Source organism: Sorex fumeus, unplaced genomic scaffold, assembly GCF_029834395.1.
Source record: "Sorex fumeus unplaced genomic scaffold, SorFum_2.1 ptg000047l, whole genome shotgun sequence".
Taxonomy (NCBI): domain Eukaryota; kingdom Metazoa; phylum Chordata; class Mammalia; order Eulipotyphla; family Soricidae; genus Sorex; species Sorex fumeus.
Genome location: NW_026606104.1, coordinates 3,550,884 through 3,576,236, shown reverse-complemented (window position 1 = coordinate 3,576,236; position 25,353 = coordinate 3,550,884). Strand labels below are relative to the sequence as shown.

General features: G+C 54.2%; 1 protein-coding gene and 1 non-coding gene across 2 annotated transcripts in view; both read right to left on the bottom strand.

Annotated features, from left to right (window-relative positions):
• Positions 1-19,045, bottom strand: part of INTS3 (integrator complex subunit 3) — a 29,897-nt gene extending 10,852 nt beyond the window's left edge. Inside the window, exons 1-7 of the mRNA XM_056123828.1 lie at positions 18,329-19,045; positions 11,102-11,185; positions 10,361-10,444; positions 4,909-5,022; positions 4,703-4,787; positions 2,636-2,702; positions 500-644 (exon numbers count right to left, since the gene is read on the bottom strand). Of these exons, the coding sequence (XP_055979803.1) occupies positions 500-644; positions 2,636-2,702; positions 4,703-4,787; positions 4,909-5,022; positions 10,361-10,444; positions 11,102-11,185; positions 18,329-18,472 (723 nt within the window). The 5' untranslated portion in view covers positions 18,473-19,045. The remainder of the gene's footprint in view (positions 1-499; positions 645-2,635; positions 2,703-4,702; positions 4,788-4,908; positions 5,023-10,360; positions 10,445-11,101; positions 11,186-18,328) is intronic.
• A 4,134-nt stretch (positions 19,046-23,179) lies between these two features.
• On the bottom strand, positions 23,180-23,337 carry LOC130032261 (U1 spliceosomal RNA). Its single transcript, XR_008793805.1, has one exon. It is a non-coding gene; the product is annotated as a U1 spliceosomal RNA (small nuclear RNA).
• Between the last annotated feature and the right edge of the window lie 2,016 nt (positions 23,338-25,353).

The window sequence follows — 25,353 nt, the reverse complement described above, 5'->3', positions numbered from 1 at the left end:
TAGCTAACCGCAGCAGCCTTGCCGGTCTCCTTTCCGCCCAGAACCGCTGCCAGGGAGCAAAGGGTGCGAAAGGGTCGACTGGTGGGCTACTCAGCCCCCAAAGGTCACTGTGGTGCAGGAGCACTCTCGTGGCCAGGCTTTAAAGAGCAGAGTGCAGGGGTGCAGCTTGGAGGCCGGGCCTCCAGGAAACAGCAGACAGCACAGTTCAGGGTGGACGATTCAGAACCCACCTGACCATGGCAATGGCCCAGGGGGTGGGGGGCAACGTGACAGGGGTACAGGACAGCGTGTCCATAGCTGAGGGAGACCCGCAGGCCAACAGCTCGGGAGCTGGGGCTGGTCACACACTCGCCTGAAAGGGCACAGAGGAGCCGTGCCAGCCCACACCGAGCACCTCGCTTGCTCGATCCAGCCCTCCTTCGCCTGTTCGACCCTCGAAATCCATGCAGGGGCCCCGCCCTGCCTGGGCTCCGTGTCCCCACCGCATTTCTGTCCTCACCCGTTCCCGAAGCAGGGAGATGCAGAAGTCCACTTCCTTCTGTCTCAGGGCCTGGAGCTGGGCAGTGCCGTGGTGGTCGACGATGAGGCGGAGGTAGGTGTAGACAGTCATGGCGATAAGGATGCCGCTCTTCAGCACCCACTCCCTGTGGGGGATGGGACACACGGGCACTGGGACACCGCCACCAGCGCCCCAGCACTCACCGCTCAGCACCCAGAGGAAGTCCTCAGGACCCTGACTGTCCACTCCTGCTGGGGTCAGGCGCCCCAGGAAGCCTCTACCACAGCACTGACCTGCTGGCGGCCAGGGCCAGCTGACCAGGCCACAGCACAGCGTTGCCTTGTGGGAGTCCCAGGTTCAAAGGCAGCTCCGCTGGGAACCTCCCCCCATCCCTGTCCCCAAGCACCACCAGGTGTGGCTCCAGGACAAAAACAAAACGTCAGGCCAAGAAAGACAGGCGTCTGTCTGCGGGCTCCCCAAGGTAGTCACAGCACGTGCTGAGTACTGGGTGCTACTGGGACAGAGGGAAGGCACAGCAACTCCCGAGCTCAGACTCCTGGTGAGAAGGCTCAGTCTGCAGCCCTCCATCAGCGGTTTTAAAATGGGGTCCGAGGAGCTTGGGGACCACCATGCCACCTTCCGCAGCCTGGAGGCCCCAATCCTCCTGCCCTAAGTCACAGACGCCCCCGACTGCAGATGTCAGAGCCCATTTCCCAGGAGTCTCCAGCCTCCCGGGGCCGAGGGCCGAGGAAGTACTGCGTGTTCCTCGCTGCTTGTCAAAGGGGCAGAAAAGGAAGGACGGGGGCGGGGGTGGGCATGTGTCCAGGAACGCGGAGGCTCCTCCAAGTGCCCAGATCAATCAGGAACCCGCCTCGCCACCGGACAAGCTGCCGGTGGGCCCGCGGTGTTCCTGCAGGGAGGCAGAGGAAGAACGGGAGAATCTAATTAACCCGGCCAGGCCCCACGCTGCTCCAGAAAGTGCGCATGCACCCAATGAAGACAGCGGCCTTTCCTGTCAGGGCGCAGCCAGGGCCAAGGACACGGGAGGGTTCCCTCCCCCACCTGCTGCCGCCAGGAACACTTGGGAGGGAGGGGGCGTGGACAGGGGCAGGAAGATCCTCTCAGAGGCTCTGTGGCAGAGGCCTCTGGGGAGGGTGGTGGGAAGGTGGGATCCCTGTCTGACCCTGGGACACGGAGGAAGGGCAGCTGGCACTATGGTGCACTGTGGCAGGGGCTAAACGAAAAGGGTCACTCTGGTGGCAGAGCCTGAACAAACAGGAACCACAGGGTGTGCCAGAGAGAAGGGAGCGCTAAGCGGGTCTGCGGGCCCTTGCTGGGGGCAGCGCAGCTCTGCAAGGCCAGCTCAGGGCACAAGGTGGCGCTGCCCGCATGCCCGGCGCAGCTCTGAAAGGCCAGTTCAGAGCACAAGGTGGCGCTGCCCGCATGCCAGCAAGCTCTGCTCTACGGGCAGGGGGAGCCAGAGCAGACCCGCGCCTCTGACAGAGGAAACACCAGCCACAAGCGTGGCGCCTGCCCGGGCCAGAGACAAGATTCGGAAACCAGACAACAGGAAGGCCGAGGCCACGGGATGGAGAGTGCGGATGTAGAATGGGGATGCAGTTCCTGGAGAGGAAGGGAAAACAGCGGCCCGAGAGCACAGGATGTACCCCGCCAGAGCCCACTCTTCAAGCGCTTTCTACCACGGGGGGCCTCCGAGCGGCACAGTCCAGCAGGACCAGGGTCTCAGGCCACTCACAGGGAGGACAGGCCGAGACGGAGAGGCATGCAGAGGAGAAAGGGGTACCAGGAAAGGCCTGGGTGCTTGGCCGGCCTCACTCTGTTGAGCTCATTCTTCCCCACCTCCCTCCAAAGATAAACATTCCAAGGAGGTCTGGATCAAAAATAAACCCTTATCAGATGGAACCAGTTTTTCCTGGGCTCTGAGATATTTCAGCCAAGCCCTCCTGTACCCCCCAGGCCCCGATTCCTTCACTTGCCTCTCCTGGCCCTGCACGTTCTCTGGACCTGCGGCAAGCAGGCAGCCTTCTTGACAGCCTCCCCACAGCCCTCCACCCAAGCCCCCACAGACCATTGTCTGGCTCGCGCCCCCCCCCCCCCCACATGGTGGAAGCTTACCTCTGCTCCGTCAGGATATCCAGGACACTCTCTGCCAACCAGATGTTTTTCGCTGTAACATCCCCACCTGATTTTCAAAGGGGGAGAAAAGCAAGAGGACCAGAGGAGCTCTGGTCAGGACTCGGACCTCCAACGGCAAACCCGACACCCCCCCCTTCACCCACCCTGCTGCTCAGCCAGTGAGCCCCTCCCCGACTCTCCGAGTGCTGGGAAAATGGGGAGGAAAAAGAGGCCCTGTGCTGTGTTAGGGTTTTGATTTGTTGTTGCTTTTGCTTTTTTGGAGGGGACACTCCGGGCAGTGCTCAGGTCTCTGCACTCAGGGACCACTCCTGGCAGTGCTTTGGGGACCATATGGAGTGCTGGGGTTGGACCCGGGTTGTCCACGTAAAAGGCACATGCCCCACCAGCTGTACTATCTCTGTGTAAAGTTCTAAATTTTCCTGTTTCCCCTTGGCTCTAGAGAAAGAAGATCCTGTGGCTTTTGTTTGTTTTTGCTTTGGGGGCTACACCTGGTACTGCTCAGGGATCATTCCTGGCAAGACTCAGAAGACCATATGGGGTGCCGAGGATGGAACCCAGCTGGGCCAACCGCACGCAAGGCAAATGCCTTCCCCATGTACTATCTCTCCAGCTCTGAAAGGAAGTGTCTGGGAAGAAGATCGGAAAGGCTCACTGGGTGGGGAGTTGGGAGAGAGAGTACAGTGGGGTAGGTGTTGCCTTGTACACAGATGACCTAGGCTTGTTCCCCAGCAATGCATCTGGTTCCTGAACTCAGAGCCAGGAGCAATCCCTGAGCATCTAGGTAAGACCCAAAAGAGAAAAGAAGTCATGGGTGAAGGACGACATCTCAGACGGGGCCTGGCAAGTCAACGGTTTCTTGTTTCCAGGGACCCCAGTCTTCAGGGCTTGCCATGAACTTCCAAGGCAGCAAGAACATAAGACAATGCCAGGCCCACGTCTCAGAAGTGAGGACAGGAAAATACATGCCAGGAGAAAGGATAAAAATAGGCAGCAGCGAGCTGTGCCCTGCCCCAGGTCCTAATTTAAAAATTCAAAGTTGACACATCACTCGGATTAAGACTCACATCAAAACAGGAGAACGAGGATTTATAAAAAAATCCAAAAGGGGCTGAGAGTCCCACTGGCCAGGCAGCAGTGCTGCATGGGGGAGGCCCAGGGTCAAGCCCTGGCACAGCCCCCGAGCCTCACGCAGCCCCGACCATCTCCTGCAGGTGTGTCCCCCCGAAACAAAAACAAACCAAAAAAACACCCCTAAAGCAGCAGCAAAGCCGACGGGGAATGCAGAGACACAGGCGGGGTCATGTGATCCTCCGAGTGGAAGAGGCAGCAGGGACCGCCTCTCGGGTACTCAGCGGTTCGGACGTCTGTCAGCAATGCCGCCAAGACACTCGCAGCTCCCCGGCAGGGCCTACTCGGTGACACAGCTCGTCCCCAGACTGGCCACCGTCACATGTCATCGCGAGGGCGCAAGTGCTCAGAGAACACGGGGGGAGCCTGGGCCGGAGCGACAGGACAGAGGGGAAGGTGTTTGCCCGGCACGCGGCCGACCCAGGCTCGATCCCCGGCACCCAATCTGGCCTCCCCGCCCCCGCCGGAAGTGATTCCCGCGAGCAGAACCAGGAGTCAGCCCTGAGCACCGTTGGGTGTGACCCCCAAGCCCACACCAAAACCAACAAAAACACGGGAGGGAGCAGGAAGAAGCACGCAATGGGAACCAATTATTTGCCCTCACTTCCCTCCTCATTCCTTCCAGATCCATCCTGGCACAATTTGCCCAGTGCCCCTGTGGGAAGACTGGCCGCACAGGCCACCACCTCGAGGCTAAGCCCTGCACATGGCAGGCAGGGAGACGACTCAGAGGCAGGACTCAGAGACTCTCAAGGCCCGAGACTCCCCTTTCCTCCTGCAGCCCATGTGGATGGAGGATGCGGGGACCAGAAGAATGTAAGTGACTCCGGGATGGCGCCCACATGGGTGAACTGCAGTCGGTACTCGCTGGTACTGGGCCCCGGGCCCACTGCCTGGCACTCACTCCGTCACACTCACCGGCGATCTGCTTCATGAACGTCATGCAAACGCCATCGGCGCCCAGAACCCCGCTCTTCACTAGCTCCCGCACCAGCCACACCAGCTGCAGGAGAGATGTGAGTGTGAGAAGGGGCCGGAGCAGCACCGCACAGCGAGGCCCGCCCCACCCTGCCAAACCCAGCCTCTGCGATGGCCGAGCCGGGCCCCTCCCTCTGGGGTCTCACCTGCGTCCGGCAGGTATCCTGTAGCTTCAAGTACTTCTCCATGAGCAGCTGGTTGATTTTGTTCAGGACAATATTCATGCCATCACGACTCACCAGCGCCAAGTCCCGGTAACACTACGGGGAAGGAAACTCGTGAGCCGACGACGAACTGAGGGACAGCTCTGCAAGGTGCCTCGAGGCCCCCGTGTCCCCACCTACTCCCGTCTCAGTCCCACAGGCGGGGCCGGGGAGACTGTCCACTTGGAGGTGATCCCCCAGCAGGGGCCTTCACCCTTCACAACCGTGCCCGGCCGCACAGGCCGAGGAGACTGAGCTACTCCGGAGGCAGAAATGTCGTCGGAAAAAGGCTCAAATCCTGCCCGTCCCTGACTCCCTGCCTCGGGAGTGCCACCCTGTGTGACGCCACGGCCAAGCAGAACCAGGTGGCAGTCATCTGCTTCTCATCTGCTTGGAAAAGGTCACGGCGGAATGGGTTTGTCTGAAGAGGCCAGAAGAGATCCCCGAGTCTTTTGGACTGGTACAGCCCCAGTCAGACGCAGCAAAGGGTCGGGAGAGTCAGGGAAATGGAGCCAGGGCCAGAGGAAGCTTCCTCGATGCTCCCGTCTTTGTCTTCTGCTTTCCGGGCCATTCCCGTAGGTGCTCAGGACTGCTCCCGGCTCTGTGCTCAGGGATCACTCCTGGTGGGGCTCGGGGTGCCAGGCTGCCAACCCAGGTAGGATGCACGCAAGCACCTTAAGTGCTGCACTATTTCTCCAGTCCCTATGCTTCTTTTCTTCTCTTCCCTGCCAGTCATACTTTGCTCCTGCCAGGTATTAAGAGGGTCCTGCTGGGGCAATAGTACAATGCATACAGCTGATCCACGCTCAATCCTGGGTACCCATGTGGTCCTTAAACCCCTCCAGGAATGATCACTGAGCGCAGAACAAGGAGCACTGCAAGGTAGAGTCCCAAAACTAAAAATAATGAGGAAGGAGAGAGTTCCTGCTTCTCTTCTCAGCCCCTCTCAGAGCAAGAGCTCAGAAAAAGACCTGAGGGAATCTCATTAGCACTTCCCAGAGCCTGCTGACTTCTATCTGGTCAAGATTTGAGAACAACGGGGGGGGGGGGGGGGGGGGGGGGGGGGGGGGGCGGCAAGGAGGCAGGGGAGACAGCTCAAACAGCTCTGTAGCAGAGCAAACAAACAAGGCATGGAGGAGCCAAGTTCTATGCCAAGGATGGGACGCCCCTCTCCCGCACCCTCAGGAGCCCTCAGCGGAAGTGATTAAGTGATTATAAGCAACTGCTAACAACGCACTAGCATTGTGCCAGAGATTTATATAAATTATTGTAACTGGTTCATATAACAAGCCTTAGAAACTGGAATCGTGTACCATACACACATTTTCGGTCTGGGGGTCACAACAGTGGTGCTCAGAAGTTACCCCAGGTAGGGCCAGAGCAATAGCACGGTGGGTAGGGCATCTGCCTTGCGTGCAGCCAAATGAGGCTCAATCCCCAGCACCCCATAGGGTCTCCTGAGCACTGCCAGTAGTTCCTGAACGCAGAGTGAGGAGTAACTCCTGAGCATCATCAGGCGTGTCTCAAAAAGCCAAAAAAAAAAAAAAAAAAAATTAAAAAAATAAAGAAATAAAGAAAAAAAAACAAACAGTTACCCCAGACTCACTCCCAGTAGAGCACAGGGACCAGCTGCTGCCAGGGGGCAAACCCGGGCTCCCGCAGGCTAACCCTGTGCACTGGACAGGTGAGTTCTCTCCCCACCTTATTTCTCTACTTCTACAGATGAGCAAACAGGGCGGAGAGAGATGCTCAATGGTCTGAGCATATGCTTCACATGCAGGAGGCCTGGGTTTGATCCCTGGTACTGCATACAGAGCCCTGAGCAGAGTCAGGAGTAAACCGTGAGCACAGTCAGAGGTATATCCTGAGTACCGCTGGGTATAACACCTCACCCCTCACCCCATGCCCCGACCCTAACCCAAAGAAGTCCACCTAGGGTCAGAGCAATAGTAGAGTAGGTAAGACATCTGCCTTGCACACAACCAACCAACCCAGGTTCAATCCCTCAAATGATCCCCTGAACCCCTCCAGAAGTGATCCCTGAGCACACAGCTAGGAGTAAGCTCTGTGTACCACCAGATGCGGTTCGTGCCCCCCAGTTCTTGCTCTTCAATTTCGTGTTCTCCCTTGAACATGTATCTTGCTTGCTTGACTAAATATTTCTCTGCCTATTTTCATTCTGGAGAAGCCTGTGTTCTCTCTTGAGCACACACTTCTTTCTTTCTCTCCTCTAACATTGTTATAAATAAGTTTCAATAAAAAACATCTTGCGGGGCTGGAGAGTTAGCATACCAGGTAGGGCGTTTGCCTTGCACGTGGCTGACCCAGGTTCGATTCCCAGCATCCATATGGTCCCCTGAGCACCGCCAGGAGTAACTCCTGAGTCCAGAGCCTGGAATAACCTCTGTGCATCACCAGGTGTGACCCAAAAAGAAAACAAAAAAAAACCACCATCCTGCTTCACAAGAGACAGAGGAAGAAAGAAAGTGGGGGGAGGGGAAGGTGGAAGGGAGGGACTGAGGGCGAGAAGTCCCTCAAGTATCACAAACTTCTCATCCCCAAAAGAGAGCCTGAGGATTCTAATTCCAGCTCGGAGAGGGCTGGGGCTCCAAACCATGAGCAAAGCAAGGAGACCGAGATATGGGGCCTCAGCCAACAGCTGCCAAGCCTGCTGCTGCTGAAAGGCTGGCAGCCCCGCACCGAAGCAGGCGTGAGTCACCAGGCAGGGCGAGGCCGGGAAAGGCAGAGGCAGAAGAACAAACACCGCTGACCAGAGCACAAACACCACTGACCAGACACCACTGACTGGCCGGGCCAGAGCAGAGGCCTCCCAGGCAGCAGGCAGGACCTTGGAGCTCAGGGTCCGCAGACGGTGGGTGTGTGTGCAGGGCCTCAGCAGCCGCAGTGCACACCCAGCACCCGTGCAGGCCTGATGCCAGTCTGCCTGTTGGCTCCACATGGAACTGCTAGGAATGGGCACTGAGTAGGCAAGAGAAAGGAGAAGCAGGTCCCCAAGGAGAAGAAAACAGGTGGCAGGAGGCACGGCAGGGACACGCAGGCCTGGGCTAGCCTCTGGTCTCAGCTCCCCTTGGCCGCTGCCTGCCCCACTTTCTGAAGCTGAGAAGGGCTGGACTCAACATGCCGACTACCTGGAGCCCCTGCTTTCCTCTCCATCCCTCCGCTGACCGCTACAGCCTGCACGAAGCTAAGGCCTCAGCGCAGCCAGCCCAGCGGCTCTCCCTGCCCCCGCCAGTCCCCACCAGGCCTGTTCCCAATGACTCAATGACTCAGTTCAGATATCAGACAGGACAGAAACCCCGAGAACAGAAGCTTCCGGAAGAGCTGATGAGAGGGCAGATGCGGCAAAGAGAGTACACCTGGAATGGGACTGGCTGTGCACAGAGGCATCCCCCCCCCCCCCCGCCCCAGTCCCCAACCCTGCCTGCACACTGGCACGCAGCAGCCGCACCCCTTTCTCTAGCCCACTCCCACCTCACATCCTGTGGAGATGGAATCTCCACTCCAGTCACCACTACTGCTCCACTGGGGGAATCAGCCGCAAATAGACCGTAGGGCCCATCCCATTCCTTCAGGCTGAAGCCCCCCCCACCACCACCACCAACAATCCTGGGCTAGAGCTTCTGCAGGTCCAAAGCATTTCAGGAGATAATCCCCCATCTGGGGAGAGGGGCCTAAGCAGCAGGGACAGCTCTGACTCCTCCCTTATCAGCCCTGGCACCACGGACCCGAGAGATCCCCCAGCCTCCAACGGCCTCCCAAGCCCCCCCCCCCCCCCCCCCCCGCATTGTCTGAACAGGGGGAGAATCTGCTTGGAAACCGTGCCATTATTAACCAGCCCTAATGCCGAGGTAAGGCTTGGGCCTTCCATGCATACAGGGCTGTCCCTGGCCAGCTCTGGAAGGGCCCATTTGCAGCGCAAGGAGCACCTGTAATGCAGAGTGTGGGGGCCTCTCGGGCCAAGGAGGCAAAGAGCCAGAAACACCCCCTCTCTGTGCCCTTTTCTGAGGTTTATTGATTTACCCTGGCCTGGCCGATTGGGATCCAAACTAAAACAAATTTAAAAAACAGCAGGCAAGACAAACATTGCACTGAAATAACTAAATGAGATTTTGATTCATTTGTAAAATCATATGCAGACGAAATAAATCTTTAATCCAATCCCTTATACCCACCTTTGCCAATTTCTTCTAGAACAGCCAAGTTGGACCGGAGAGATAGCACAGAGGTTAGGGTGCTTACTTGGCAAGTGGCCGACCCAGGTTCAACCCCCAGCATCTCAAAGGGTTCCCTGAGCAACACCAGGAATGATCCCTGAGCGCTGAGCTGGGAAACCCCTGACCATCACCAGGTATGGCCCCAAAACCAAAATAATGTAACATAAAGTAGACATTGGAGAACCAGAGATAGTGCAGCAGGTAGGGCACTTGCCTTGTACACAGCAGACCCGGTTTTGATACCTGGCATCCTGTTGGGTTTCCCAAGCCTTAACAGCCATGATCCCTGAGTGCAGAGTCAGCCCTGAGAGCATCCCCAGGTGTGGTGCCCAAAACAGTGAACTGAGATCTTGTTGGGATCAAGGCACAGAGCTTGCCTGGTTGAGATCTTGTTGGGATCAACGCACAGAGCTTGCCAATACCTTCTGCACAGGAAAGGGCATGGGCTTTCCCACTGCCAGCCCTTCCCTGGCAGTGTCAGAGTTAGTGCTGGACAGCAGACATGTACTAGGAGACTGTGTGTCAAGGTTCACAGGACAGAATTGGTGGGAAGGAGAGATCTGTAGCAGCAAAATCTCTTCCACTTTAGGAAATGACAGAAAACAAAATCCAAACAGATACTCCTGAGCCACCCCTCAGCTCAGGGAAGGACCCGCTGAAACCATCCCATGGAAAGGAGATGCTTCAGACCCCAGACCCTCCCCAGGAGGCCCGGCTCCAGGGAACCCCTGCCCCCACAGCAGCGGCATCATCCTTGCACCGAGCACTAACTTCAGGCTGTCTGATTCAGGAGGCCCTGTCAAGACTGCATCCCGCTCACTCTCAGTGACACATTCACCAGCTCCAAGTCACAGTCGTCTGGGAACAAACCCGCAAAACACTGGTTTAGAACTGAGCTCTTCTCTTCCTGGGACTCATTCCCAACTTTTTTCACCCTGACCCATAAATCTAAAATCTAATTGTTTCTGCACTCTCACAAGAGAACTTCCTTTCCTTGACTTCAAGCTGCACAATCCAGAGGAAAAGCAGGACCAACTCCCTGGGAGCTGGAGGGAGCAGACGCTCATTTTATAGTTGGAGAACAAGGTGAACCAGGTACCTAAAGATCAGGTGCCATTCCCAGAATCCCAAGGGCCAGAGCAGGAAGGCTGCTGACTTACCTTCTGAGCCTGGGCAGGTTCAGTGAGGACCAGGGTGAAGAGGCCCAGGCAGATCTCCTCGTGCTGAGGGGGGCCTTTGCACACCTGGACACAAGAAGTACGTAAGTTCCTCCCAGAGCACCTGGGCCCCCTGCAGGACCCGCAGATGAGAATCCTATGGAACTTGATGTCCTTGTCCCATAAGTGCGGGGCATCCGTTTTAGGGGAGAGGTAAAGGGAAAGGACGGAGCCTTATCACTTCTTCTGAGGCTGGATGCAGGCCAGGGCAGAAAATAAAGTTCTTCAATTGGAAAGAAGGAAAAAAATCCCAGCACCTTCCTCACCCCTCACCAGCTGCAGCAGAGGGAGCTGCAGAGTGCCTAGCGCACATGCAAAGTTGAGGCACGGGCAGATCTTTGAGGCTGCACAACAGGAATATATTCCACTACTGAATATGCAGCTTTCTGAACAGCCACGTGTGGTTGGGATTAGTCTTTCTGTGTCCAGGGGCTGGAGAGCGTACAGAATCACAGCACATGTTTCTGTCGTGAACGTGGACAACCTGGTTGGAGACCACGCACCATGTGGACTAAGTACTGCGAAAAGGGCCCCTAGGCCTCCTAAGCACCATGTGGAAGGCCCCAAATAAATTAATAAATTACTCCTGGCAGGGCTCCAGGGAACACTATGGGATGCCGGGGATCAAACTTGAATCAGTCACATGCAAGGCAAGCACCCTCCCGCAGGGAGGGGGTTACTTACATAGGCATTGAGGGCGTCGTTGGCCTCTCTTTCCGAGACGCCCGCAGTCATTGATGTCACGATGCTCATACATCTCTCCAACCGCTACAAAAGGGAGAGTCCGTGCATGACACCACCACACACCAAAGACTCTGGCCCCCAAAACCATTTCTGCAACAGTGAACTTCGGCATGTCTCTCGATCAATCTACCAGTGTACACGTCATGAGCGGGATATGACTCGAGAATTCCATTCTGGATTCGAGCCCTGTGATCCCCCCAACCCCCGAAAGTTAAAATTTAGAACATGGAAACCACAGTAAGTGATCTAGTTTTTCTTGAGCACATAAACTGGGAGGTGGGAAAAGCAGAGAGTGGAAAACCAGGCATTAAAGAAAATTAAGGGGCCAGAGAGATAGTACAGTAGCTATGGCGCTTGCCATGTATGGGACTGATCTGGGTTTGATCCCTGGTACCCCACAAGGTTCCCCAAGCACCGCCCACCAGGAGTGATCCGTAAGTGCAGAGCCAGAATAAGCCCTGAGCACCCAAAAACAAGAAAAATTACAATCCACTAAATTAAAAAAAAAAATCATGAATCCATTCGTGGTGGGACACAATCCCTAACAAAGGGAGAGCTCTGGCCTAGAGAAGAACACAGAAGGAATGTGGGAGTGATCATTGATTCAGGCACATACTATCAATTGATGCTAAAACCTGAAGTGAAACTCTCACAAGAGAGTGGATTCGTGAAGGTTCCCAATGCAACTTACACAGGGATAATCATTAACAGCAGGAAGCCATAGCATATACCTCTCTGACAAAGTGATCAAAGTTAACATCCATAATTATCAGAGAAAAATCAGACAGTAATGTGTCTCTCTGATACAATAAACCAAAAAGGCGGCTCACTTCTATGGTTTTCTTGCCAAAAATGCATCATCTTGCTCTAATCACAAAGAAATTTCAGACAATTCTAAACTGAGTCTATAAAACTGGCTCGTCAGAAGCGCCTACGGGAACAAGAGATAGACTAAGAGTGTGTTCAAAATGGAAGAATTAAAGAGACCACACCTCTAGGAATGACGTGGGATCCTGGACAGCTATCACGGCCAGTGTTTGTAACTAGTAAAATCTGAACCCAGAAAACTGAGGTTAGCCCCACCCCAGCCACAGACACTTTGGCTTCAAAGGCCAACACACAGCACAGTTCATGGCCCCCATTCTCAGGAGAACTTAGTCACCGCTGGTGCCTACTCCCAAGAACTGACTAAATGTTGAAGAGTCACAAACTGCTCAAGTCTTTTTTTTTTTTTCTTCTGCTTTTTGGGTCACACCCGGCAATGCTCACGGCAATGCTCCTGGCTCTGCACTCAGAACCCCTGGCAGTTCTCAGGGGACCATATGGGATGCTGGAAATCGAACCTGGGTCGGCCGTGTGCAAGGCAACTGCCCTATCCTCTGTGCTATCACTTCAGCCCCATCGGGTCTTTTAAAACTATTTGGGCCACAGCCATAGGACAGCAATGGTATGCTTGCTTTGCACACAGTAAACCCAAGGTGCAATCCCCAGCACCCCATATACTCCTCCGAACCCTACCAGGAATGATCCTTATAAGAGTGCAGAGCCAGAAGCAAGTCCTGAGCACTGCTGGGTCTGGTCCCCAAACCAAAAACAACCCAAAAAACTATATGGGCCAGGGAGATAATTCAAAGGGCCAGTATGCGTGTGGCGTGCGAGAGGCCCAGGCTCAATCCCCTGCACTGTACAATCCCCTATGCACTATCAGGAGTGAGCTCCATGCTGGGAGTGGCCCCTGAGCACTGCTGGGGGTGGACCCCCAAAGCAAACTGTCTTAGGAGCACTGTTTCTCACCGCCCAGTGGTAATGTTAGAAAAGGAAGGCCAAGACAGGCAACGTGCTTTTACCTGATCTAGAGGGCACCTTTAGAACCGGTTCCACCGCAGCTAACTGACAGATGAGGACAAAGAGAAAGAAGTCTAGGGAGAAAGCATGTGACCACCACCACTGCGAGGTGGCCGAGCACAGATCCCCCAAAGGCACAGGTGGAAATCACACAAATGGGGGTCTGCAACATGAGACTAGAGGGCCTACCCGTGGGAGGTGAGGACAGGGCCCCACGGGAAGGACACTGTCAGAAGGGGAATCCTGGCTGGGAACACGGTGCAGTGCAGAGCAGCACAAGATTAAGGCCAGGGCTCCCAGCGGCCAACTCTCTCTGTTTGTTTTGGAGTCACACCTGTTCGTACGCAAGGCTCACTCCTGGCTCTGCACTCAGGGACAAACAGAGATAGGCCGAGCGTAAGGCAAGTACCCAGCCTGCTGTACTAGGCCTGGGCCTGAGTCAAAGAGCATGAACCCAAATAGGCTCCAGCTGGAGAGTGCTCATGGGCAGGGGCATGCAGGAAGCCTCGTCTCACCCCAGGCACCCTGAGCACTGAGCCAGGAGTACTCCTGGGAATGTCCTGGTGTGACTCCCCAAACTGAAAATAAACAGAAATAAAACTGGAGAAGTGCAGGGGGCTGGAGAGGTAGTATGACTGGTAGGGCACTTGCCTCGCACTTGGTCAACCCAGGTTCCATCCCTGCAACCCTGTAAGGTTCCCCAAGCCTGGCAGGAGTAATCCCTGAGCACAGAGTCAGGGGTAAGCCCAGAGCACAGATGGGTGTGGCATCCCCCCCAAAAAATACAAAACCAAAACCAAAAATAATTAAAAATTAGACAAGGGGCTAGAGTGATAGCACAGAGGGTAGGGCATTTGCCTTGCACGCAGCCAACCCGGGTTCGATTCCCTGCACCCCATATGGTCCCCCGAGCACCGCCAGGAGTAATTCCTGAGTGCAGGAGCCAGGAGTAACCCCTGTGCATCGCTGGGTGTGATCCAAAAAGTAAAAATAAGACAAGCTCCAAGCCGCAAGCGGCTCGGGCCTGAAGGCCTCCCAGTTTCAGCCGCCAACCCCAGGCGTGGGCAGCGGCTTGGCCTCACAGGCAGCATCGGGGACTCACAAGCCAGCCAAAACGCAGGGGCCTGCGCGCCCGCCAGTCTGCTCCTCACGGCCTCTGTTACCAACTCCTGCAGGACACGGGGGCAGACGCAGGCCGGACTTGCTCTTCAGGAATCCTCCTCCTCCTTCTCCTCGCCATGAAAGAGTCACCCAAGTTGGGATGTGGATCCTCAGCACCCAGACCCAGACTGTGTGGGCCCAGCTCAGGGAACAGCAGCCTTGGAGGGACAGAGTCAGCAAACACGCAGCAGCCACGCTGGCAAAGGCCGGCCCTGCTCCCTCTTCCAAGGAGGTGCCCCTCACTGCCTGAAACAAGGCTGGGCCAATGTGGAAAGAATCATCCAGCATTTGCCACTCTAAACCCTGATTTTCCTAAGTGGAAAAGAGAGACAGTGTCTATCCCAGGGATCTCTGAGGACGAGAAAAGACAGCGTTTGTGAGGAGGTTCAGATAGGGCACCACTGACTTTCTGGGGAGGGCAGAGGCTGGCAGACAGCTCACAGGGCTGCCCCCACTTCAATGCCCGGCACAGCACAGACCCCTCTCACTTCTCCACAATACCCCTCAGAGTGGTGGCTCGGCTCGGGAGGTTTCCCAGCAGTGCTCAGAACCCCTGAGCCCTCCAGGAGTGATCCCTGAGCACTGTGGGTGTGACCCCCAAACTAAACAAAAAAATTAAAAAAAAAAAAAGGTACTGTTCTTCCTGAACAACAGGAACTTTTCTAAAAAAGGGCTGGAATCCAATTACAAATGGTGCTCATTATGGACCACTCAAGTAACCAACAGGGCTGCAATCCCTCGGAGAAGGCCACGGGAGGGCATATCCCTGGGATCAAGGGGCCGAACCCCACTTCCCTCTGCCTGGGTATGCAACCTTGTCAACGATTCCTGGCAGAATGGCTGTGTCCCAACTAAGCCCTTCACAACAGGCCCACAACAGGCCCGGGGAGAGCTGAGTAAATATTTACCACCTCTGGAGCTCTGAAATTCATTTCTCCATCAGTGGAGACTCCCTGGCTGTGGTTTCCCTGACAGCAGCAGAAATGCAGGAGTGGGTGGGGGTGAGGAGCACTCGGTGGGGTGTGGAGCCAGAGGGCTAGACCCCCGCTAACCTGTCCTGTTCCCTCAGCCAGATGAGAAGACGCTCTGGTGAAAAGGACGTAACCCACAGGGCCACAGGGGCTAAGATGTGCTTGCATGTGGCCCACCCTGATTTAATCTGGCTTCATTTCTGGCCTCTCATGGTCCCCAGCACAGAACTTGGAGCAGCCTCCAGCTCTATGAGGTATGGTCCAACTTCAAGCCCCCCCTCCCCAGACAGTGCATACTCCCCACTAGGAGAAGCCAGAGGCTTTAAAGAACTCAATTCTACTATGACCCCAACAACACTGAACAAGATGGGTTCCAAAGACTCCACAATCAAGATTCCCATGTTATGAGAAAGGAAGATTTGGGGGGGGGGGGAGGAACCCGAGAAATGACTCAAACCGCACTCTCGAGTCCCTGCACTCAGGGGTCATTCCTGGTGGGGCTTAAGCACTCTGGGGCACCAGGGATGGAACCCAGGGTAGCCATGTGCCCATTCACTGCTTAAGAGGAAGTCCTAGGAGCCGGGACAGAGCACAGTTGCCCCACTCTGGGCACCACACGGTCATTGGGTACATCACTGAGTGTAGCCCTGGAGGGACTCACAAATTAAAAAAAAAAAGGAAGGTCTACCCTTTGGGTCGTAGATCCTGACATCTGCCGAGTGACCCATGTTACTGTCGGCAGAGAACGAACCAGGACTGGGGCTGCCTGTTCCCGGTGCCTGCAATCTCTGGCACCATTTTTATCTCTTTCCCCAGGTGGGGATGGGGACAGGCAAGAAATCACCCTTCAAGGAACAAACTAGAGGCAAAAGGGGAAAAAAAAACCCAGACATTCCTTGGGGGAGTCCCCATCCCTCCTGACAGGTTTGTTTTTTTGTTTCTGGGTCACACATGGCTGTGCCCAGGGAGTACTCCTAACAGTTCAGGGGATCATATAAAGTGCTGGGGACCGAATCTGGGTCAACCATGTGCAAGGCCAAGTGCCCTACCCACTGGACTATCCCTCTGGCCCCTAGAACCTTCCTTCTGGGTATGTCAGTGGCACAGTCTCAAGATGGGTTAGCTCTGAAAGGTGAGCCTGATCCCCCTTGTTCCCCCCCCCCCATCTCCTGGGAAGCTTCAGCCCACAGCAAGCCTCTGGTCACAGCGCTGTGCATGAGTGACAGGCTGGCAGGTACAGGAGAGAAACCTGACCAGAACGGGCAGGGCCAGTCTGCCAATGCCAAGTTTGAGGACTTCTGTTACTGTGTGTGGGAAACGGAGAGAAAGAAGCCAGAGCCGACTCTCAGGCACTCTGAGTGAGGGGAAGGACAGAGGCACGGGGTTAAAGAGAGACACAGGACGCTGGAAAATTCAGGGACAAAGGACAAAGGGCAGCAGAGGGAAAGAGGGAGCCGGGGACATGCTGGGAGTCTCTGCGGCACGAAGGATGTCAGGGAACTAGGCCTAATCACCACCACCCCCATCCCCTGGAAGCAGTTGAAAGTTCACTCTTAGGCAGGCCAAAAGAGAATAAATGCCTGCCGCCTGCCCGATCGCCAGGCATACCAGCAAGCACGTCACTGAGTGGGGGACAAGCGGCTACTCTCTGAGGTACAAGGAGAGAGGCAGGGTAGGGGAATAAAGGGATCCCAGCCTCGCACAGGGGCTCTGCTGCCCTTCCCACCTGCAGATGTCAAAGGTGGTTCAGCATTCTAGAACCACTCCCCCTTCCCAGGGCAGGACTCGGAGAGCTTCAATTATGCCGGGATTTCTAAAAAGATGAAGGATTCCAATTTTGAAGTAATCTTAAAGTCATCTGCATGCTCTGCGGATGAACTGGGTTGTTTGATTTGGCTGGTCTGGGGGCCACCCCCAGCAATGCTCAGGGATCAGTCCTGGTGGGGTCCAGGGGATCCTATGTATTGCTGGGGACTGAACCCTGGCAGAGTATATGCAAGCAAGCCCAGGGCAGGTGCTGTCTTATCTCTGTCCCTGGGATATATTGTTTTCATTTACTCACTTTGCTGGGGGGATCTCTGGCTCTACTGCTGAGCTACATCCCTGGACTTGCATCGTTTTTTCATTTTGTTTTTTTTTTTAAGCATGATTTATGCTCCGAGTCATCTGTCTCTTAAGCTGGTAAAAATAATAGAAGGCCAATTACCAGCCAAGTAGATGTGCCTAGAACGATGGGGTGGGAAGCCTTTATGAGAGAGAGCATCAGCAGATGCACGATCCACTGTCCCCAGTCACCTCCTGGTGCTACAACACTCATTTCTCCACGTCTGTGCCAGCATCTGCTATCTGCAACAGTCTCCACCCACCTGCCTGCCTGCCTGCCCTCCGATATCAGACGAGTTGCAGGGACAAAGTGAGAAGCAGAGAAGAAAAGAAAAATCCAATGGACCAATTTACAGGGGGGGGGGGGGGGCGAGGCTGGGGCCACCAAGCCGAATGCATCAGGAGTTGCACATAGCTCAGCAAACACGCCCCAGTTCTGGGTCTAGGAGTCCTTGATGTCCTCCGCCAGGGGAAGTGTGGAAAGCAACTCCTGATCAACTCTGGGCTGTCAAAAACAGGACAAGAGGGGCCACTGGGGTTGGATAGGGCCAACAACCCAGTCTGCTCAGGCTCCCACTGGGGGAAGTGGGGGCGGGGTTCCCCCACTGCCCTTATGTCCTCTTCCTGGATGCTGCTCACCTGCAGGCCGGCCCACCCTCCGGTGTCCACTGCTGGCCTCAGACGCCGAGCGCCTAACTACTCACTCACCTTGGCGGAGCCTTCACGCACTCGAAATGCCCAGTTCACGCAAAGGCAACTGATCTGAGTCTACACAGAGTGATCACTAACAGGCCGGTGTGTCGTGCCCCCCCCAGACACCACACTCACTGGGGTTGGTGGGGTGGAGAGGGAGGGTGAAGGGCTGGCGTGGCCTGTGAGTGGTCAGGGAGGTCAAAGGCCAGATCTGGGGGCTGAATCCCTTCCTCCACCCACAACTTTCCCTGGTGCTGCTGCTGGGACCACCTGTCGGAAGGTGCAAGAAGTGAGGGGTGGGGGTGTGTGCGCGCGAACACGTGACCCCCGCGGCCAAGCCGCGCTGCTCCTCCTCACCCCGGTCCTCAGCTCCCTGCCCACCCCCCACACCTACCTCCTCTAACTCATCCTTGGCATCCAAACTGGTGGCAAGGAGCAGCCTTCCCCCTCCTGGGGCTCCCGCGCCCGCTCCTCCTGCACCTGCCGCCGCTCCCGCAGCAGCCCCCGCCGCTGCCCCCTTCCCCTTCGGCAGCTCCATGGCTGCAGCCGGCGGCGGGCGGCCTGGCGGTGCAGGGGGGTGGGGCAAGTCCCGGGAAGCGGGGAGCCCGGGGCGGCCGCGCAGCGGGGGAGGGGGGTCCCCGTCCTCGCCACGCGCGGGGCGGCGCTGGCCGACGGCCCGGCCCTGCCGAGAAGAGCCGCTCGCCGCCGAGTCCGCTGCGGGGCGAGGGTCGGCGCCCCGACGGGGCGGGCAGGGGCGCTCGCGGCCGCGCCGAGGCGGAAGGGGCCCCCTCTCTGGCTTCCGACCCCGGAGAAACAGGGGGAACCCCACGTTTCTGGCTCGGGAGGTGGGGGTGCGGGGGGGAGGGAGTCGTGCCCGGGAGGACGGGTGGGAGCTCTTCCTGGCGGGCGCCCCGTGGATCCGGGCCCGGGGTGAGGGTGAGGCAGTAAGCGCTACAGGAGAACACGGACGAGCAGCTGCTGCACACAGCACACACAGGCGGCCATGGTGGAAGGGCGCGGGGTGGGCAGGCTGCGGGCCCCGGCGGGGGAGGGGCGCGATCGCGGAGGTCCGCGCCGGAAGTGAGCAGTCGCCGTCTCGGGTCTCCGCCAATAGCGGCTTCCGCGGTGGCGCCGAGTCTCCGAAGTGTTGGCGGCCCCGGGCCGACTCGTCTGTCGCCCGATAGCCAATAGGATCGAGAAGAAGACTGATCTGCGTGACGAGCAGCCGGCGGGTCCAATCGCACCGGTCCTGGCGCCCGGGAGGCGGGGCGCACGCGTGCGAGTCGCGCAGGAAGCGGACGTGCTGCGCCTGCGCGCCCCCACGCGCGTGCGCCCTGCTGTGCCGCCCGGGCCGGTTGCGCTCCTGCCGGCGGCGGGCGCTGTCTCGGGGCGCTCCCAGGCACTCGAAGCCCAGGCGCCGACACGCGGGGCACGGCGGGACAGCAGCGCCCCAAACCCCTAAGCATTCTCAGGTCAGACGCACTAAGGTGGTAGGAGTCAGCTCCAGAGCCAGCGTCTGCGCTATCGCTAGGCAAGCATCAGCAGAACTCGGAAAAGAAGGGTTAGAAACCGTTTCCTACAAACCTAGTCGCCCCCACTAGCCCAGCCAGAGGATCACTAAAAGTTTTTCAGTGCCCGAGGATGACACGGGTCACCGAGGGCAGTGTACTCTATAGTGCGCCCGTGTAAGATGGGAACAAAGGCAGTGTCAACTTCGACAGGGTGCTGGAAATGAGTGTGACCGGTGTGAGGGGTGCGTGCAAAGCATGTGCTTACAGCCCTCTGAGCTGTCTCCTGCCCCGGAGGCCGCCTCTTCCCTCCTCTGGCTGGAATCGCTCCAGGGTGTGTTGGGGGCCCTGGAATCACTTGTTTTGGCTTGGGTTCTTGTTTTTGGGCCACACACACCCAGCAATGCTCAGGGGTTACTCCTGGCTCAGCACTCAGGAATCACTCCTGGAGGTGCTCCAGGGATCATATGGGATGCTGGGGATCGAATCCGGGTCACTTGTTTTGTTTGGGGGCCACACTTTGCTGTGCTTAGAGCTTACTCCAGCCTATGTGCTCAGGTATCATTCTGAAGATGGGGGGGCGGGGAACCATATGAGGTGTGGGGAAGGTGAGCACCTTACCTGCTGTATATCACTCTGCTCCTACATACACTATTTCATGGTGGACATGATCCTTTCAGTTGATTCCTCTATATATTTACTGTTAGATCTTTGGTAAGTAGCCAAAGTCCAGGGCAGGGCACTTGCCTTACACTTGGCTAACCCGTGTTCAATCCCCAGCACCACATTCCGTTACCTGACCACAAACCAGTGTGATACAAAAACTACATTTAATCTCTTGTCAAGTCATTTTGATGTTGTAAACTATCTTACTGTAAAATACAAGATAGAGGGCTGGAGCCATAGTAAAGTGGGTTGGGCATTTGACTTACACACGGCCGACCTGGGTTCAAATCCTGGCATCCCATATGGTCCCCCGAGCCCTGCCCGGAGTAATTCCTGAGTGCAGAGCCAGAAATAACCCCTGAGCATCACCAGGTGTGACCCAAAAAGAAAAAAAAAAACAAGAAGATAGGTGACCACAAAATAAAAATAAGACACAAGGTAGAGGGGCTGGAACTATGGCAGGTACAGCAGGTAGGGTACCTGCCTTGCACATGGCTGACCCAAAGACCCTCCAAGAGTTCCATCCCTGGACCCTCCAAGAATGATCCTTGAGCACAGAGCCAGGAGTTAGCCCTGAGCACTTCCAGGTATTGTCCCAAAACAAAAACAAACAAAAAAATATAAGATAGATTGGCTAGTAGCTACAAGCCTTTCTATTTCAGGAAGTTTATAATCATATTGAATACATTTTGGAGTGCCCCTGAGTGTCAAGTTGTACATTAGCCACTGAAGAATACAAACTTCAGTCATTACAATAATATTACTTTGCATCAGTAGAAACATAAAAATCCAGGGTCTGAGAGATAGTATGGGAGTAAGGCACTCGCCTTGCACATGGCTGACTCAAATTTAATCCTTGGCACCATACAAAGGTCCCTGAACCCTGCCAGGAATGGTCCCTGAGCATAGGCCAAGAGTAAGCCCTGAGCATAGCCTGGTGTGGCAAAGAGAAGGAAGGAAGGAAGGAAGGAAGGGAGGGAGGGAGGGAGGGAGGGAGGGAGGGAGGGAGGGAGGGAGGGAAGGAGCAATAGTACAGCTGGTGGGACGTTTGCCTTATATGCAACTGACCTGGATTCAATCCCCAGCATCTCATATGGTCCCCTGTGCACTTCCAGGTATAATTCCTAAGTGCAGAACCCCTGAGCGTTGCCCGGTGTGACCTAAACAAGAAAAAAAGGCAAAAGAAAAAAAGAGAGAGAGAAGAAAGGTAAGTAGGTCAGCCTATGGTACAGTGCATGGTTGACGTACAAAGTCATATGTTTGAGCCCTGAAATTTTAATACCTCCTTCCAAAATAAAAATGAGATGAAGCCAATTATATATGTATTATTCTCTTGTGTGTGTGTGTGTGTGTGTGTGTGTGTGTGTGTGTTGAGTTTGGTTCTGTTTCTATTTTTTGGTGTTTTTGTGCCACACTCACCTGTGTTCAGGGCTTATGCTCTATGCTCAGGAATCACTCCTGGCAGGGCTAAAGGACCCATCAAACCAATGCCAGCCACATACAAGGCAAAACCCTAAAGACCTGTGCTATTCCTCCAGCCTGTGTGATTTTTAAAAATGGGACCTGGGGGAATAGCTATATTCATGTTCTCTGACTGTGTCTATTGGACTCAAACACTCATACAGGATGTCTGGGTGACTAGGAGATGGGGGCTGGGGGGACACTCATGTTTTACTGTATATGCTTTGATCAGCTTCACTTCTATTTTGTTTGGGGGTCAAACCCTGTGGTGCTGGGAGTGGGGAGGTTGTCCCCTGCAAGTTCTGGTGTGGGAGGGAAAGTGAAAGCTGGGTCCCCCTCAAAGCTCTAAGCTTTTAACTATTTCCAGAAACTACAGAAAATAAACTATAGCTCACATAAATGTGTTACTATAGTGACAGCTTATATTTATCCAGGGTTGGATACATCCTAGGCAGTATTGCAAATATTTCATGTTTTAATACATTTATTTATTTATTTGCTTTTTGGGCCACATCCGGCGATGCTCAGGGGTTACTGCTGCCTTTGTACTCAGGAATTACTCCTGGTGGTGCTCAGGGGACTATATGGGATGCTGGGAATCGAACCCGGGTCAGCTGCATGCAAAGCAAACGCGCTACCCACTGTGCTATCACTCCAGCCCCTTAATACATTTATAATATGGGCTGGAGCAGCAGTGCTGTGGGTAGAGCTCTTGTCTTGCACATGGCTGAACTGGATTCGGTCCATAGCATCCCACCTGGTCCCCCAAGCTCACCAGGAGTGATCCCTGAGTACAGAGCCAGGAGTGAATCCTGAGAACTGCCAGATGTATCATAAAAACAAACTAAAAAATGTATTATTTTGGGGACTAGAGCAATAGTACAATGGGTAGAGCATTCGCCTTGTATATGGTTGAGTTGGGTTCAATCTCTGATATCCCATATTGTCCCTCAAGCACCACCAACTCTGAGTACAGAGTTAGAAGTAACCCCTGAGCACTGCTGGGTGTGGTTCCCGCCCCTAAAAAGGTATTATTCTCTTCCCCGCACCTTCAGGATGATAAACTGAGCCACAGAGAAGTGTGGCTTATAAATTGTTCAGGTGATATGGTTTAGGAGCTATCATGCTGAATTGTGCCAAGTTAAAGGCCTAAGCAAGGAGTGAACCTTCTTCCCTCCAGTGTCTGTATAGACTATGACCACACTGCAAGGGAGGGAAGAGGATGGGAATGAAACCTACTTCAAAAGGTCCTTGGTTTTGACCTCCCCAGCATTAAAACTGTGAGGAACACATGTCTGTTTAAGCCGCCGAGTTCACGTTGTGTGTCAAGCTCACCAGTACTGCCAGGATCTGAATCCAAGGACTCCCCCCAGGCCATGTGCTGTCACCCTTCACCATACTGCCTTCTTATTCATTCAAAGGAGGAAATGGAGTGGAGAGGACAGGGAGACAGGATAGTGGGCAAGGTGCTGGCCCGCTACATAGCTGACCCTGGTGAGATTCCCAGCCAGCATCCCATATGGCTTCCCAAGCACTGTCAGCAGTGATTTCTTTCTTTCTTTCTTTCTTTCTTTCTTTCTTTCTTTCTTTCTTTCTTTCTTTTTTTTAGCTAGGAGAGAATGCAAACACCCCAATGCTGCAAATTATGCAGTCGAGTTTCCCACATTTGGGGAAATCACAGGGGCCAGCACATCTAGAGTAAAATGGATAAGCCTCACCCTGGGAAAATCACCTTCGTGATCATGGTGTCTCCCTGCCAGGTAAGTATGCCAGGAGTGATTTCTGAGCAAAAAAGCCAAGAGTAAACCCTAAACGCTGCTGAATGTGGCCCCCCAAAAAATGAAAAAGAAAGTAAAGAAGAAAATGGAATGTAGTGGCTCGAGAGGGTAAGGCACTTGCCTTGCATGCAGCTGACCTGAGTTCGGTCCCCAGCACACCATATGTCCCTCTGAGCCCACCAGGACTGTACACCTTGAGCACCTCTGGGTTTGGCCCAAAATCAAAAAGAAAATAAGAAGGAAATGGAGTATAATCTGAAATTTTGGGTAGGGGAGGGTGACTGACACATACACAGTGGTGATCAGGGCTCACTCATGGCAAGGGTCAGGGGACCCTATGTAGTCCCATTACATAAAGTTTTAGGGGCCTGAGCAATACCACCGTAGGCAGGGCATTTGTCTTGCACGCTGACCTGGATTTGAGCCCTAGCGTCCCATACAGTCCCCTGAATACCTCCAGGAGTAATTCCTGAGTGCAGAGTCAAAGTAATTCCTGAGTGCAGATCATCACCAGATGTGACCCAAAAGGCCAATAAATGAATTAAAAAAAAAGAATATACAAAGTTTTAAAAGAGGTCTTTGCAAAATTTATTCAAATGTTAAAAGACCCTCCAAATAAAAGCCATTTGAATAACAGTTTACATAGAACAACACTTTATACTGATGTCTATTAGTTTCTGTGGACACAAAACTCATGTCTCATTAATGTATTAGAAGCCAACAACTCAAATACCAGAATATACGAATTGCAGAATAGCAAATATTCTACCTGCTTTCAGATAAAACCCGGTAAAGAAAAAATAATAAATTAAAGCCTATTAATATCTTCCCAGTTGCTCTGTCTGTGTGAGTGTCAGCATTTACCCTGCTCAGGGACAGAAACTTTTGGTTTTGATTTTATTTTGGCAGGGACTGGGGGTTGTGAGCCATACCCAGCAATGCTCAAGACTCACTCCTGGCGGTGCTCAGGAGACCACATGGGTACCAGAGATTGAACCCGGGTTGACCACATACAAGGCACGATTCTTACCCGTGTTCTGTTTCTCCGGCCCCAGGAACTTGTTTTTTTGGCATTTATTTTCTTTCCTTTCAGCTTCAATCATAAAAGGCCTCTTCTTAAAAAATCTCTGAAATGCATTCTTCGTATCATATATAACTTACGTGTGTGTGTGTGTGTGTGTGTTTTCTAACTCAGTATGCTGGGAAGATAGCTCAAAGGACTAAAGTACACACTTTGCAGTCCCCAGAATCATATGGTTCCCAGAACCATTGGGAGCAACCCTGAGTACTGATCTGGAAATAACCTAGCTTCACCAGGCACACCCAAAATTAAAAATAAAAATCTGCTCAACATTTTATGCTTACTCTAACCTTAAGCCTACCCTCTCAATAGTACAGGAGGTCAGGCGGTTGCATTGCATGTGACTTGTGGTGGCTGTGTTGGTTGAAATTTCTGACATTGTGTATGGTCTCCTGAGTATGGTCAGGGGTCACCTCTGAGCAGAGGCCAGGAACAGGCCAGAGCACTGTGAGGTGTCGCCCCCAAATGAACAATAAATAAATAATATAAATAAAATTAATATTTATATCCTACCCATTTTTCCAAATTAAAACAGAGATATATTTCATTATATTTATTTAAATTTTATTTGGGGGGCCACATATGGGTGTGCTCAAGGCTTACTTCTAGCTCTCTGCTCAGGGATCACTCAGGGATCCCCCATTGGGGGACCCTATGGGGTTCCAGGAATCAAACCCAGGTCAGAATCATGTAAGACAAGCTCCTTACCCACTGTACCATCTCTCTGACACAGAAAATATCATTATTCAATAGACTAATAATATTCTCTTCCTCTTCTCTGTAGAACTTTTCCTCCCAGATCCTGTTTCTGCCTATTTGATTTCCAGAAGAAAGGATGCCCCATTCCACAAATTCCACTCTGCTTAGACAGCAACAGAGATTACAAATACCTAAGGTTTGTTTTTGCTGGGATTGGGGGTAGAGG